Source organism: Sorex fumeus, unplaced genomic scaffold (assembly GCF_029834395.1).
Source record: "Sorex fumeus unplaced genomic scaffold, SorFum_2.1 ptg000049l, whole genome shotgun sequence".
In the NCBI taxonomy this organism is placed as follows: domain Eukaryota; kingdom Metazoa; phylum Chordata; class Mammalia; order Eulipotyphla; family Soricidae; genus Sorex; species Sorex fumeus.
Window position 1 is genome coordinate 705,827 of NW_026606106.1, and position 14,638 is coordinate 720,464.

General features: G+C 51.4%; 1 gene segment (V, D, J or C); it reads right to left on the reverse strand.

The window, feature by feature from the left end:
- LOC130032543 (immunoglobulin heavy variable 4-59-like) overlaps positions 1 to 13,505 on the reverse strand; it is a 172,680-nt gene extending 159,175 nt beyond the window's left edge. The window contains 1 exon segment of the V gene segment in view: positions 13,403 to 13,505. Coding sequence covers positions 13,403 to 13,505 — 103 coding nt within the window.
- Positions 13,506 to 14,638: the final 1,133 nt, after the last annotated feature.

The window sequence follows — 14,638 nt, forward strand, 5'->3', positions numbered from 1 at the left end:
TGATGGGATTACACGGCGCCAGGGGGCCAGGTGGTGAGTGTGACCCCCGCCTACTGGAATTTGGAGGATCTGGGTGGAAAATGCTCGACTCCAATCCGAGTAGGCTTGGAGGTCTCGGCCGCGGAACCCGCGTGGCTTTGTCCCTCTGCCAGTACATTCATGTGTGAGGAGAGTGGACTCAGCATGGTGGTGGCTGGTCCTGGAGGTCGTCGGCTGCCGGAACCCTGGTCAGGGCAGGGAGGAAAGCTCAACCCGCTCCCCTGCAAGGGGCCCCGGGAAGGAACACCCAGGCACGGGGGCAGAAGACTGCACTGTTCTCGTCCTGGATCTGGATTTTATAGTCTCTGAGTCTTGGCCGCTGATGGGATTACACGGCGCCAGGGGGCCAGGTGGTGAGTATGACCCCCGCCTACTGGAATTTGGAGGATCTGGGTGGAAGATGCTCCACTCCAATCCGAGTAGGCTTGGAGGTCTCGGCCGCGGAACCCGCGTGGCTTTGTCCCTCTGCCAGTACATTCATGTGTGAGGAGAGTGGACTCAGCATGGTGGTGGCTGGTCCTGGAGGTCTTCGGCTGCCGGAACCCTGGTCGGGGCAGGGAGGAAAGCTCAATCCGCTACCCTCCAAGGGGCCCCGGGAAGGAACCCCCTGGCGCGGTGGCAGAAGACTGCCCTGTTCTCGTCCGGGATCTGGATTTTATAGTTTCTGAGTCTTGGACGCTGATGGGATTTCACGACGCCAGGGGGCCAGGTGGTGAGTGTGACCCCCGCCTACTGGAATTTGGAGGATCTGGGTGGAAAATGCTCGACTCCAATCCGAGTAGGCTTGGAGGTCTTGGCCACGGAACCCGCGTGGCTTTGTCGCTCTGCCAGAATATTCATGTGTGCGGAGAGTGGACTCAGCATGGTGGTGGCTGGTCCTGGAGGTCATCTGCTGCTGGAACCCTGGTCGGGGCATGGAGAAAAGGTCAACCCGCTCCCCTCCAAGGGGCCCCGGGAAGGAACACCCAGGCACGGGGGCAGAAGACTGCACTGTTCTCGTCCGGGATCTGGATTTTATAGTCTCTGAGTCTTGGCCGTTGATGGGATTACACGGCATCAGGGAGCCAGGTGGTGAGTGTGACCGCCGCCTACTGGAATTTGGAGGATCTGGGTGGAAGATGCTCGACTCCAATCTGATTAGGCTTGGAGGTCTCGGCCCCGGAACCCGTCTGGCTTTGTCCCTCTGCCAGAATATTCATGTGTGCAGAGTGTACTCAGCATGGTGGTGGCTGGTCCTGGAGGTCTTCTACTGCCGGAATCCTGGTCGGGGCAGGGAGGAAAGCTCAACCCGCTCCCCTCCAAGGGGCCCCGGGAAGGAACACCCAGGCACGGGGGCAGAAGACTGCACTGTTCTCATCCGGGATCTGGATTTTATAGTCTCTGAGTCTTTGACGCTGATGGGATTACACGGCGCCAGGTGGCCAGGTGGTGAGTGTGACCCCCGCCTACTGGAATTTGGAGGATCTGGTGGAAGATGCTCGACTCCAGTCCGTGTTGGCTTGGAGGTCTCGGCCCCGGAACCCGCGTGGCTTTGTCCCTCTGCCAGTACATTCATGTGTGAGGAGAGTGGACTCAGCATGGTGGTGGCTGGTCCTGGAGGTCTTCGGGTGCTGGAACCCTGGTCGGGGCAGGGAGGAAAGCTCAATCCGCTCCCCTCCAAGGGGCCCCGGGAAGGAACACCGAGACGCGGGGGCAGAAGACTGCACTGTTCTCGTCCGGGATCTGGATTTTATAGTCTCTGAGTCTTGCCCGCTGATGGGATTACACGGCACCAGGTGGCCAGGTGGTGAGTGTGACCCCCGCCTACTGGAATTTGGAGGATCTGGGTGGAAAATGCTTGACTCCAATCCGAGTAGGCTTGGAGGTCTCGGCCCCGGAACCCGTCTGGCTTTGTCCTTCTGCCAGAATATTCATGTGTGCAGAGTGTACTCAGCATGGTGGTGGCTGGTCCTGGAGGTCTTCTGCTGCCGGAATCCTGGTCGGGGCAGGGAGGAAAGCTCAACCCGCTCCCCTCCAAGCGGCCCCGGGAAGGAACACCCAGGCCAGGGGGCAGAAGACTGCACTGTTCTCGTCCGGGATCTGGATTTTATAGTCTCTGAGTCTTGGCCGCTGATGGGATTACACGGCGCCAGGGGGCCAGGTGGTGAGTATGACCCCCGCCTACTGGAATTTGGAGGATCTGGGTGGAAGATGCTCCACTCCAATCCGAGTAGGCTTGGAGGTCTCGGCCCCGGAACCCGCGTGGCTTTGTCCCTCTGCCAGTACATTCATGTGTGAGGAGAGTGGACTCAGCATGGTGGTGGCTGGTCCTGGAGGTCTTCGGCTGCCGGAACCCTGGTCGGGGCAGGGAGGAAAGCTCAATCCGCTCCCCTCCAAGGGGCCCCGTGAAGGAACACCCAGGCACGGGGGCAGAAGACTGCACTGTTCTCGTCCGGGATCTGGATTTTATAGTCTCTGAGTCTTGGACGCTGATGGGATTACGCGGCGCCAGGTGGCCAGGTGGTGAGTGTGACCCCCGCCTACTGGAATTTGGAGGATCTGGGTGGAAAATGCTCGACTCCAATCTGATTAGGCTTGGAGGTCTCGGCCGCGAAACCCGCGTGGCTTTGTCCCTCTGCCAGTACATTCATGTGTTAGGAGAGTGGACTCAGCATGGTGGTGGCTGGTCCTGGAGGTTTTCGGCTGCCGGAACCCTGGTCGGGGCAGGGAGGAAAGCTCAATCCGCTCCCCTCCAAGGGGCCCCGGGAAGGAACACCCAGGCACGGGGGCAGAAGACTGCACTGTTCTCGTCCAGGATCTGGATTTTATAGTCTCTGAGTCTTGGCCGCTGATGGGATTACACGGCGCCAGGGGGCCAGGTGGTGAGTGTGACCCCCGCCTACTGGAATTTGGAGGATCTAGGTGGAAAATGCTCGACTCCAATCCGAGTAGGCTTGGAGGTCTCGGCCGCGGAACCCGCGTGGCTTTGTCCCTCTGCCAGTACATTCATGTGTGAGGAGAGTGGTCTCAGCATGGTGGTGGCTGGTCCTGGAGGTCGTCGGCTGCCGGAACCCTGGTCGGGGCAGGGAGGAAAGCTCAACCCGCTCCCCTGCAAGGGGCCCCGGGAAGGAACACCCAGGCACGGGGGCAGAAGACTGCACTGTTCTCGTCCTGGATCTGGATTTTATAGTCTCTGAGTCTTGGCCGCTGATGGGATTACACGGCGCCAGGGGGCCAGGTGGTGAGTATGACCCCCGCCTACTGGAATTTGGAGGATCTGGGTGGAAGATGCTCCACTCCAATCCGAGTAGGCTTGGAGGTCTCAGCCCCGGAACCCGCGTGGCTTTGTCCCTCTGCCAGTACATTCATGTGTGAGGAGAGTGGACACAGCATGGTGGTGGCTGGTCCTGGAGGTCTTCGGCTGCCGGAACCCTGGTCGGGGCAGGGAGGAAAGCTCAATCCGCTCCCCTCCAAGGGGCCCCGGGAAGGAACACCCAGGCACGGCGGCAGAAGACTGCACTGTTCTCGTCCGGGATCTGGATTTTATAGTCTCTGAGTCTTGGACGCTGATGGGATTACGCGGCGCCAGGTGGCCAGGTGGTGAGTGTGACCCCCGCCTACTGGAATTTGGAGGATCTGGGTGAAAAATGCTTGACTCCAATCCGAGTAGGCTTGGAGGTCTCGGCCCCGGAACCTGCGTGGCTTTGTCTCTCTGCCAGTACATTCATGTGTGAGGAGAGTGGACTCAGCATGGTGGTGGCTGGTCCTGGAGGTCTTCGGCTGCCGGAATCCTGGTCGGGGCAGGGAGGAAAGCTCAATCCGCTCCCCTCCAAGGGGCCCCGGGAAGGAACACCCAGGCACGGGGGCAAAAGACTGCACTGTTCTCGTCCGGGATCTGGATTTTATAGTCTCTGAGTCTTGGCCGCTGATGGGATTACACGGCGCCAGGGGGCCAGGTGGTGAGTATGACCCCCGCCTCCTGGAATTTGGAGGATCTGGGTGGAAGATGCTCCACTCCAATCCGAGTAGGCTTGGAGGTCTCGGCCGCGGAACCCACGTGGCTTTGTCCCTCTGCCAGTACATTCATGTGTGAGGAGAGTGGACTCAGCATGGTGGTGGCTGGTCCTGGAGGTCTTCGGCTGCCGGAACCCTCGTCGGGGTAGGGAGGAAAGCTCAATCCGCTCCCCTCCAAGGGGCCCCGGGAAGGAACCCCCTGGCGCGGTGGCAGAAGACTGCCCTGTTCTCGTCCGGGATCTGGATTTTATAGTTTCTGAGTCTTGGACGCTGATGGGATTACACGACGCCAGGGGGCCAGGTGGTGAGTGTGACCCCCGCCTACTGGAATTTGGGGGATCTGGGTGGAAAATGCTCGACTCCAATCCGAGTAGGCTTGGAGGTCTTGGCCACGGAACCCGCGTGGCTTTGTCGCTCTGCCAGAATATTCATGTGTGCGCAGAGTGGACTCAGCATGGTGGTGGCTGGTCCTGGAGGTCTTCTGCTGCTGGAACCCTGGTCGGGGCATGGAGAAAAGCTCAACCCGCTCCCCTCCAAGGGGCCCCGGGAAGGAACACCCAGGCACGGGGGCAGAACACTGCACTGTTCTCGTCCGGGATCTGGATTTTATAGTCTCTGAGTCTTGGCCGTTGATGGGATTACACGGCACCAGGGGGCCAGGCGGTGAGTGTGACCGCCGCCTACTGGAATTTGGAGGATCTGGGTGGAAGATGTTCGACTCCAATCTGATTAGGCTTGGAGGTCTCGGCCCCGGAACCCGTCTGGCTTTGTCCCTCTGCCAGAATATTAATGTGTGCAGAGTGTACTCAGCATGGTGGTGGCTGGTCCTGCAGGTCTTCTGCTGCCGGAATCCTGGTCGGGGCAGGGAGGAAAGCTCAACCCGCTCCCCTCCAAGGGGCCCCGGGAAGGAACACCCAGGCACGGGGGCAGAAGACTGCACTGTTCTCGTCCGGGATCTGGATTTTATAGTCTCTGAGTCTTGGCCGCTGATGGGATTACACGGCGCCAGGGGGCCAGGTGGTGAGTGTGACCCCCGCCTACTGGAATTTGGAGGATCTGGGTGGAAGATGCTCGACTCCAGTTCGTGTTGGCTTGGAGGTCTCGGCCCCGGAACCCGCGTGGCTTTGTCCCTCTGCCGGTACATTCATGTGTGAGGAGAGTGGACTCAGCATGGTGGTGGCTGGTCCTGGAGGTCTTCGGGTGCTGGAACCCTGGTCGGGGCAGGGAGGAAAGCTCAATCCGCTCCCCTCCAAGGGGCCCCGGGAAGGAACACCGAGACGCGGGGGCAGAAGACTGCACTGTTCTCGTCCAGGATCTGGATTTTATAGTCTCTGAGTCTTGCCCGCTGATGGGATTACACGGCGCCAGGTGGCCAGGAGGTGAGTGTGACCCCCGCCTACTGGAATTTGGAGGATCTGGGTGGAAAATGCTCGACTCCAATCCGAGTAGGCTTGGAGGTCTCGGCCCCGGAACCCGCTTGGCTTTGTCCCTCTGCCAGTACATTCATGTGTGCGGAGAGTGGTCTCAGCATGGTGGTGGCTGGTCCTGGAGGTCTTCGGCTGCCGGAACCCTGATCGGGGTAGGGAGGAAAGCTAAACCCGCTCCCCTCCAATGGGCCCCGGGAAGGAACACCCAGGCATGGGGGCAGAAGACTGCACTGTTCTCGTCCGGGATCTGGATTTTATAGTCTCTGAGTCTTGCCCGCTGATGGGATTACACGGCGCCTGGGGGCCAGGTGGTGAGTGTGACCCCCGCCTACTGGAATTTGGAGGATCTGGGTGGAGGATGCTCGACTCCAATCCGAGTAGGCTTGGAGTTCTCGGCTCCGGAACCCGCGTAGCTTTGTCCCTCTGCCAGTACATTCATGTGTGCGGAGAGTGGTCTCAGCATGGTGGTGGCTGGTCCTGGAGGTCTTCGGCTGCCGGATCCCTGGTCGGGGCAGAGAGGAAAGCTCAACCCACTCCCCTCCAAGGGGCCCCGGGAAGGAACACCCAGGCACGGGGGCAGAAGATTGCACTGTTCTCGTCCGGGATCTGGATTTTATAGTCTCTGAGTCTTGGCCACTGATGGGATTTCACGGCGCCATGGGGCCAGGTGGTGAGTGTGACCCCGCCTACTGGAATTTGGAGGGTCTGGGTGGAAGATGCTCGACTCCAATCCGAGTAGGCTTGGAGGTCTCGGCCCCGGAACTCACGTGGCTTTGTCCCTCTGCCAGTACATTCATGTGTGCGGAGAGTGGTCTCAGCATGGTGGTGGCTGGTCCTGGAGGTCTTCGGCTGCCGGAGCCCTGGTCGGGGCAGGGAGGAAAGCTCAACCTGCTCCCCTCCAAGGGGCCCCGGGAAGGAATACCCAGGCGCGGGGGCAGAAGACTGCACTGTTCTCGTCCGGGATCTGGATTTTATAGTCTCTTAGTCTTGGCCGCTGATGGGATTACACGGCGCCAGGGGGCCAGGTGGTGGTTGTGACTCCCGCCTACTGGAATTTGGAGGATCTGGGTGGAAGATGCTCGACTCCATTCCGATTTTTTTCTGAGTTTATGTATTTTATGAATTTTTCGCTGAGATTATGTAGAAATAGTACAATAAGTAATTAATTCACTGAAATAAAAATAGTAAAACCATCAAACTAAAAGAGGATTTATATCTTTAAGTAAATATTTTTATAGCACTGTCCTCCCGTTTTTGACTGCGTGCAAGGCAAACGCCCTGCTGCTGTGCTATCGCTCCAGCAATAAACATAGACATGTCCATTTAGACAATTTGGAAATATATTTCCAATTAGTGCTTTGGGTTCTTTGGGTCGATGACAAGAGTGGAATTTCTGGGTCACATAGAGGCTAAATTTTTAGCATACTGTGCAGTATCCAAATTTTTCCAAAGAGTTTGATCCCGTTGATATTTTTACCAGCAGAGAATGAGGATTGCATTTCCCCCACATCTATGCCAACACAGAATGTTTTGTTTTTTTTGTGATGTGTGCCTTTCTCTCTGGTGTGAGGTGATATTTCAATAGTGTTTTAATATGCATTTTCTGATAAGTGTATAGACAATTTGTTCATACCATTCTCTGTCTCAAAATCTACTTTAAGGATATATCCATTTAAAACCTCATTTTTAGATAGGGTTTATTTTTCTCTTAGGTTTTTCAAGTCCTTTATTTAAGTTTTATTAATCCTCCATGAGATAAGTCTCTGGGTCTTGCACAGGGACTATAAAACCCAGCTCCAGGAAGAGAACAGCGCAGAGTCTACTGCCCCTGCGCCTGGTTGTCCCAGCCGGAAACCCTTGGAAGAGGGCGGGGTGAGTCTCCCTCCCCTCCCCGAGCAGAGTTCCAGCAGCTGGAGACCTCCAGAGCCAGCCACAAACATGCTGAGTCCAACTCTCCACACGCAAGAAGGTACCGGCAGAGGAACAAAGGCATGCAGGTCCCGGGGCTGAGATCTCCAAGCCCGCTTGGATCGGGGCTGAGCACCCTCTACCCAGATCCTCCATGTTCCAGTAGGCAGGGATCATACTCACCAACTGGCCTCCTGGCGCTGTGTAATCCCATCAATGTCCAAGACCCAGAGACTATAAAACCCAGCTCCCGGAAGCGTGAGGCTGCGACATCTTATTATCTCATCTTGCTTTGGACAACCTGGCAGGCTTCGAATGCAACCTGCCCACATGGCAGAGTCTGGCAAACTCCCTGTGCATGCCAAAACCCAGTATCAATGAAGAGTCTCATTCTCCTAACCCTAAAATGGCCGTGAATATGGCACTCTTTAAAATCTCAGGGCTAGGACAAAGGAGACGTTACTGGTGCCTGCTCAAGGCAATCGACGAACAACAGTATGATCATGATTGTGATCGTGACATATGATAGGTAGTGAGTTTTATTAATTCTACATAAGGTGAGTAGTGAGCAGATATTTTCCCCCAGTTTTGGGGTTGTCTTTTGATTATGGTTATCATTTCATTTACTATAATTGGGCCATATTAAAAAAGTAGCTGACAACTCAAAGTATGAAATGAGTGAAAACTTTGGCTCCACATTGATCCAAAATAGTTTATGGGAGGGAAATTGAAACAAGAAGACAATGACCATGTGTTTGTACTCAGGTGAAACAGAAAATGTTTGTCATGGGCTGATCACAATCACAAACCAAAATCACCTTCAATGTTGGGTGCAGAAACAGCCTAGTGAGTCAGTGACCACTCAGATGGAATTGTGACCAATGTGGGTGTGTCATTGCAGGTTCAGAGTCAGGACACAACTCACGTGTCTTCACAGAGCAGGGCCTCACTCAGCCTCTGTGCACACAGCAATGTCCTAGGATGTGGTTCCTCCTTCCACAAACACAAGGTGAAACAAAATCGACTCTGGACTCACTCCCCACTGCCTTCTCAGAGAGTCACCAGGGCTCAGAACTTCCTCCTCAGACTAAGATGAACCTCGGTTACTTTCTTTGTCTCCTGGAACCAAAAAAAGCATTAACTAACGGAGGTGATCATAGTCGTGTTCACGTAGTACCAAATACAGTAGCCAAAATGCACACACAACACACAACCGCAACGTTCAGTTCTGTTTGTTTCCTCATTGAGCCGTGGAGTCCATTCTTTCTCTCCTTCAGTTCTATTCGAAGGGCAGTGATCTTTGTTTTCTTCCTTTTCTGAGACTCCCAAGTCTCCGTGTCCATGTTTTCTTCAGGTCAGAGAGCACTGAGAGGATTGTTGCTCTCCGCAAACCCACAGAGCATCGGTTGTTCTGATGTTCTTACCTGGATTCAGTCCACATCCATTAAACGATAGAATTATGTTTTCAATGTCCCTGGTGCTCTGTGGGACCAGAGCATATAAATGCCTGGTGGTCTGGGCATGGATTGGGTGAAGTTCCTCCCAAAAAACCCAATCTATTAAGCTAGGGCTGTGACTCTAGTAACTTCTGGCAGCCAAAAAGCCTGTGGTGTTTTCTCAGTGGAACTGGGAGGACCAGAGGTCGGTTGGCAGAAATAACAGTAGGTTCTGGTGCTGACGGGGTATCACTGAGGCCTGTGACATCCCTCGGTGAACAGGCTTTAAAGAATATCATGAACTTATAGAAATGATCTCATGAGTATCAGGAATATAAATTCTCAGTCCAATTGTATAGAATTTAGAGCCCAGAACAAATCCTTGCATCTTTTATGGTGAATCTTTGGGAAAGGATTCCATCTCCTGGAGTGGAGCAAGGAAAATCTCTCCTGTGTAATCTCAGGGCGGCTAGGGAAGCCTGAGGGCTCCCCTACACTGGCCAAGTTGGAAGCGGCTGGGGCCTCTCCCCCACCCCAGGCGGTAAATTTCCTGGGTTGATGGAGGTTGATTGATCAGTTACCTTTTATTCCATTCTCCCCACACGCATGTTCCACTCTCTCTGAGCCCCCCATTCTAGTCTCACACTGGCCCTCATTCCTGTTTCTTCCTGACTCTCCCACTCATCTCTCCATGCTCCATATCACAGCCTGGTCTCTCTCTCTCCAAGCTCCTGCTCCTGTATTTTTCTACATTCTTCTCCCTCTGTCCCCCTTGCTAGTCTCTCTGCGCTCCATCTTGCTGTCCTGCTCTCTGTCTCTCCAACTCTCTCTCTTCTCCTGTTCCCCAGCACTGGGGGTAGCCACCACACTCTTTCAGTAGCAAGAGCAACATAAGGAAACCCTTCCTGACCATCCATCAAGCTCAAGGGCTGAAACACCATTTAGGGGTGTTCCTCTTCTCCTTAGTCCAGTAACTTAATTAACAACTTAATTAACATCATAATCCTACTTCTTAATATTAGTCATTTAACTAGTGGAGCTGTGGACACAGTAAGAGATACAATGAGCTGCAGCACTATTTACAATAGCCAGAAACTGGAAGAAACCTGAGTGCCCAAGAACAGATAACTGGTTAAAGAAACTTTGGTACCTCTACACAATGGAGTACAATGTAGCTGTTAGAAAAGATGAAGTCATGAAATTTACATAAAAGTGGTACAACATGGAAAGTATCATGCTAAGCGAAATGAGTCAGAAAGAGAGGGATAGACATAGAAAGATTGCATTCATCTGGGGGACATAAAGTAACAAAATATGAGATTAATACCCAAGTATAGCTGAGATCAGCACCAGGAGGATTACTCCATAGCTTAGAGGCCAGTTGGGCATTCTAGGAGAAAGGGCAGCTCAGATAGAGAAGGAAGCACCAAATAAAGGGTGTTTGGAGGATCCTCCCAGGAGGGGAGATGTATGTTGAAAGTAGACTATGGATTGAACATGTTTGCCACTCAATTCATCTTTTGCAGACCACAACACTCAAAAGGAGAGAGAGAACAAAAGGGAATGCCCTGCCACAGAGGCAGGGTGGGATGGGGGAGATAGGGGTGGGAGGGATATTATCCATGGTGGTGGAAAATGGGAACTGGTGGAGGGATGGGTATTTGATCATTGTATAATCGAAAGCCAAGCACAAAAAATTGTAAATCTACAACTGTACCTCATGGTGTTTCACTAATAAAAAAAAGAGAGATACAATGAGCTTGTAGTGTGGCTCTCCCAGGAACATCGTGCCACGGTCTCAGATTACAGTGCTCAGGCCAGATTAATCTTTACTAACCCTAGGAGGGACAGAATATAGTTATTACTGTTTTGATCATGACAGAATTTGTCCATGACTATGCTCTTAACTTATAGTAAATTATTATGACACTTTGGCCAGGCCCATTTCGTGCCAGTGTAGTACATAGCTCACAGCTTGCTCTGGGCCCATCCAGTCCCTCGTCGGGACCCTGATTTTGGGGTGCTAAGAAGTAAGGGCAACTGAGGCTTAAGTAGAGAGAACAAATCTCCAGGAAGTAAAAATCATTCAGGGTCAGTTAAGTCCCAAGTTACTAAAGCATAGCATTAACTGTCTTCTTGTGTCCAAACAAAAAGGACATTGCTCTGAATTTACTATGCAAAGGACTTAAGAAGAGAAAAACAATATTTACAAGTCAGCAGAGCACAAAGAAAAAAGTTACAAATAAAGGCAGAGAAATGGGAGAACTGTGATGGGAGCAACCCAATAAACCTAAGCTCTCTGCGGCAAGACAGAAAGGACAAACCAATGTTATCCTACACTCTACAACAAATGGTGGAATGGGAAAACAACACCACACACAAAGACAACAATAGAAGATAGACTGAATCCATGTCTAACAGCCGATGCAGAATTTCATTAAAAGTGGACTTTTGGCAGCAAAATCCTTAAAATACACAGAGGAAAACCTCGATCAGTCTCTCCATGACACTAATCTTTAAAGAACTCATCTATAGTTTCATTCCATTGGCAAAGAGAAGAGAAACTGAAATAAATAAATGGAACTAAATCAGTTACAAGATTTTCATGAGAACGTAAGTGATATTAAAATTGAAGTAACCAACTGACCGGAAGAAAATGTGTACCCACCAATTATCAGATATTCATAACACTCACCAAGCTCAACATCAGAATAAATAGCACTGAAGCACTGTCCTCCTGTTGTTCATCGATTTGCTCGAGGAGCACCAGTAACGTCTCCCAACAAATTTTGAGACTTGTTGTTACTCTTTTTGGCATCAAAGACATCACGGGTAGCTTGCCAGGCTTTGCCATGTGGGCGAGAAACTCTCGGTAACATGCCGGGCTCTCTGAGAGGGGCGAAGGAATTGAACTTGGGTAGTCCGTGTGCGAGGCAAACACCCTACCCTCTATGCATCAATCCAGCCCATCAGAACAAATAACACATGATAAAATGGTGTGGAAATAAATAGATTATTTACTAAATCAACATTTCTGTGGGCTGTAGACATATGAAAAGGTGTTTATCAACACTATAAAGGAAATGTTAATACAAAGGACAATGAAACCATCTCTCCCCAGTGAGAATAGCTTATATCAAAAATACTGGAAACAAACAGTTTTGGAAAGTTGCCAAAGAAGACACCCTTTCTATGTTTGTGTGAACTTATCTGAGGAAAACACTATAAGATTTCTCTAACAAGTGAAAATAGAATCTCCAAGTTACAACTGATTCTATTTTTGGTAGCTTCACCCTAGCTTGAAAACAGTCATTTGAGAAAATACATGTAGACATATGTTTATTGCAGCATTTAGAATAGTTGCCAAGGCATGGAAACAATCCTAATGCTTAATGACAACTTTATGGATAAGGAGTTGTGGTGTATATACACAATGGGATACTGTGTAGTTATAAGCAAAGACAAAATAGCAGCGTTTTCTGCACCATGGATGGAACTAGAGGATTTCAAATTAAGTGAAGTTAGTCAGAGGGAGAAGAACAAAGTCAGACAATCTTATTCACCTGTGGTACACAGAGAACAGAGGGTCAGGATGGACAGGATCCAATGATAACGGCCCCTGCATCCTAACCACACTCTGGGATTCCGGAGAGGAGTCAGTCAGGGGCTCAGATCCCTGGGGAGGAGAGGCCGAGCACAGGGGCCGCAGCAGAGTGTGCAAGTCTTGAGGATTTGTTGCTGGGAGAAGCGCAGGGAGTTTGTGACTCACCAGCATCAACACTCAGGCTATTTTCATCGTGTTCCCTCAGTGACAGTAAGAAGGGAAAGAGAGAAATCTCTCCATTCTGTGAAAAGAAATGATCTTGATTAAAGAAAAATCAACCACACCTGACCTAGCAGGACATAACATTCTCTAATGGACTCTGAGAAAGGACGAGAAATAAGCAAATTTGTAATGGGAGAGAAAGCAATTATTAAAATGTATTAAATGTATATAGGAGATATATTAAATTTTATTCGTATATTTCAATTAAGGATAAAGAAACCCTCCCCCCCCAGCCTCTCTCCCCTCTCTCCCCTTGCCTCTGGAGCACAGCCCTGGAATCCCTGTATCACAGCACCCCCTGGTGGTCACAAACACCCCTGCAACTCTCCTGTCTCCCTCAGCAGGTTTGTGTATGGGCTCACAGGGACTTGCCCTCACTGTGTGTATTTTGCACAATAATACACAGCTGTGTTATCAGTTACTGAGTTACTCAGTTTTAGGTAAACTTTGTTCTTGTAGGTGTCCCTGGAGATGCTGACTTGAGACTGAAGACTCGGTTTATACTATGTACTTCCATCACTCCATGTACCACCAATCCAATTCAGTCCCTTTCCAGGGGCCTGGCCGGCCTATTGTATATCATAGCTGGTTAGAGAGAATCTGGAGACAGAGCAAGTGAGGGACAGCTTTTGCGAGGACATCAACAGGCTTGGTCCTGACTCCTGCAGCTCTACCTGGGACAGGACACCTGAGGACAGAGATCCACAGCGAGCCACGGGCTCAGAAGCCCCATGCCCTGCCCACCTTAGAGCCTCTGTCCAGGAGACACTCACAGCTGGGAGCTGCCACCAGAAAGAGGAGGAACCAGAGCTGATGCATGTTCCTTCCCATGAGGTCCATGATCTCAGATACCGTGTAGGGGGAAAGGGAGTTCATGTTGGTGTGATTGTGACCGTGGTTTTAATCCTGGGTCCCGAGTGAAGATTTGCATAGGGGAGCCTCTGTAGAGAAAGGAGTGGACCCGGGGGAGGCTGTTGTATGGGCTCCCTGGGAGGAGGTGCTGAGTGTGGCTCACAGCACTCAGGTTTGTCCCTGGGGCCCCGTCAGAGTCGGGCCTCTTCCTCCAGCACAGGAAACTTGGTGAGGAGCTCTCATGAAACAAGAGTTGCTCAGGGTGAAACGGCAGGTGGGGAGGAGAGTCCCCCTTGTCTCGAGTCCCTGATGACCAAACCCAGCCCCCCAGGGCCTCTACCCTTTAGACAGACCCCTGCTCCTCCGTGTCCCTGTGGTGGCTCCTGTTCTACCACTGAATATGGAAAACCTGGGGCCTTACAGGCAGTGGAATTGTCCCTGTGAATTATGACTTGGCCTGTTCTAATCTATGTCAATCAAATTTAACATTTTTTAAAACTCAACCTTAAGGTGTTCCATGGAATTATGAGCTGAGTTTTTTTCATACATTTACTTATTCATGTACCTTGGATAAAAATCCATTTTCCTTGAGCAGCTACACTCTGAAATATTCAAGGCAGTTATTAGGGTGGATCTGTTCTTTCTCACTGGTGCTGAGCCTATTTAAAGACAAGGAAGATGCCTCGAGTATTGTCTGTCATCTGCAAGCTGTTCAATTGAGTCATCCTGAATAGGATTGGCAGAACTCTAGATGAAGGACAACCATGCGAGCAGCCAGGTTCTGCAAAGGATTCAGAACGATCAACCATATCCACACGATGACCAAGCCCATTGAGGTTTCTCAGGCATTCAAGATGCCTTTCTGTCTAACGTTCATTGATTTAAATAAAACCTTTGATTCTGTTGAGATGGAAATGGTCATCAAAGCCCTAGCCAATCAAGGCATTCAAATTCAATACATCAGGATCCTCCGTGAGCTGTATTACCGATTCACTACCAGGATCTCACCATTCTAAAAAGAAGTGATCATCCATGTCAAGAGAGGGGTTCGGCAGCGTGGTACTATTTCACTGAAACTCTTCAGTGCCACCCTCGGGAACATCATGTGATGACTGGAATGGGAAGGAATGGGAGTGAAGATAGACGGCTGACAACTA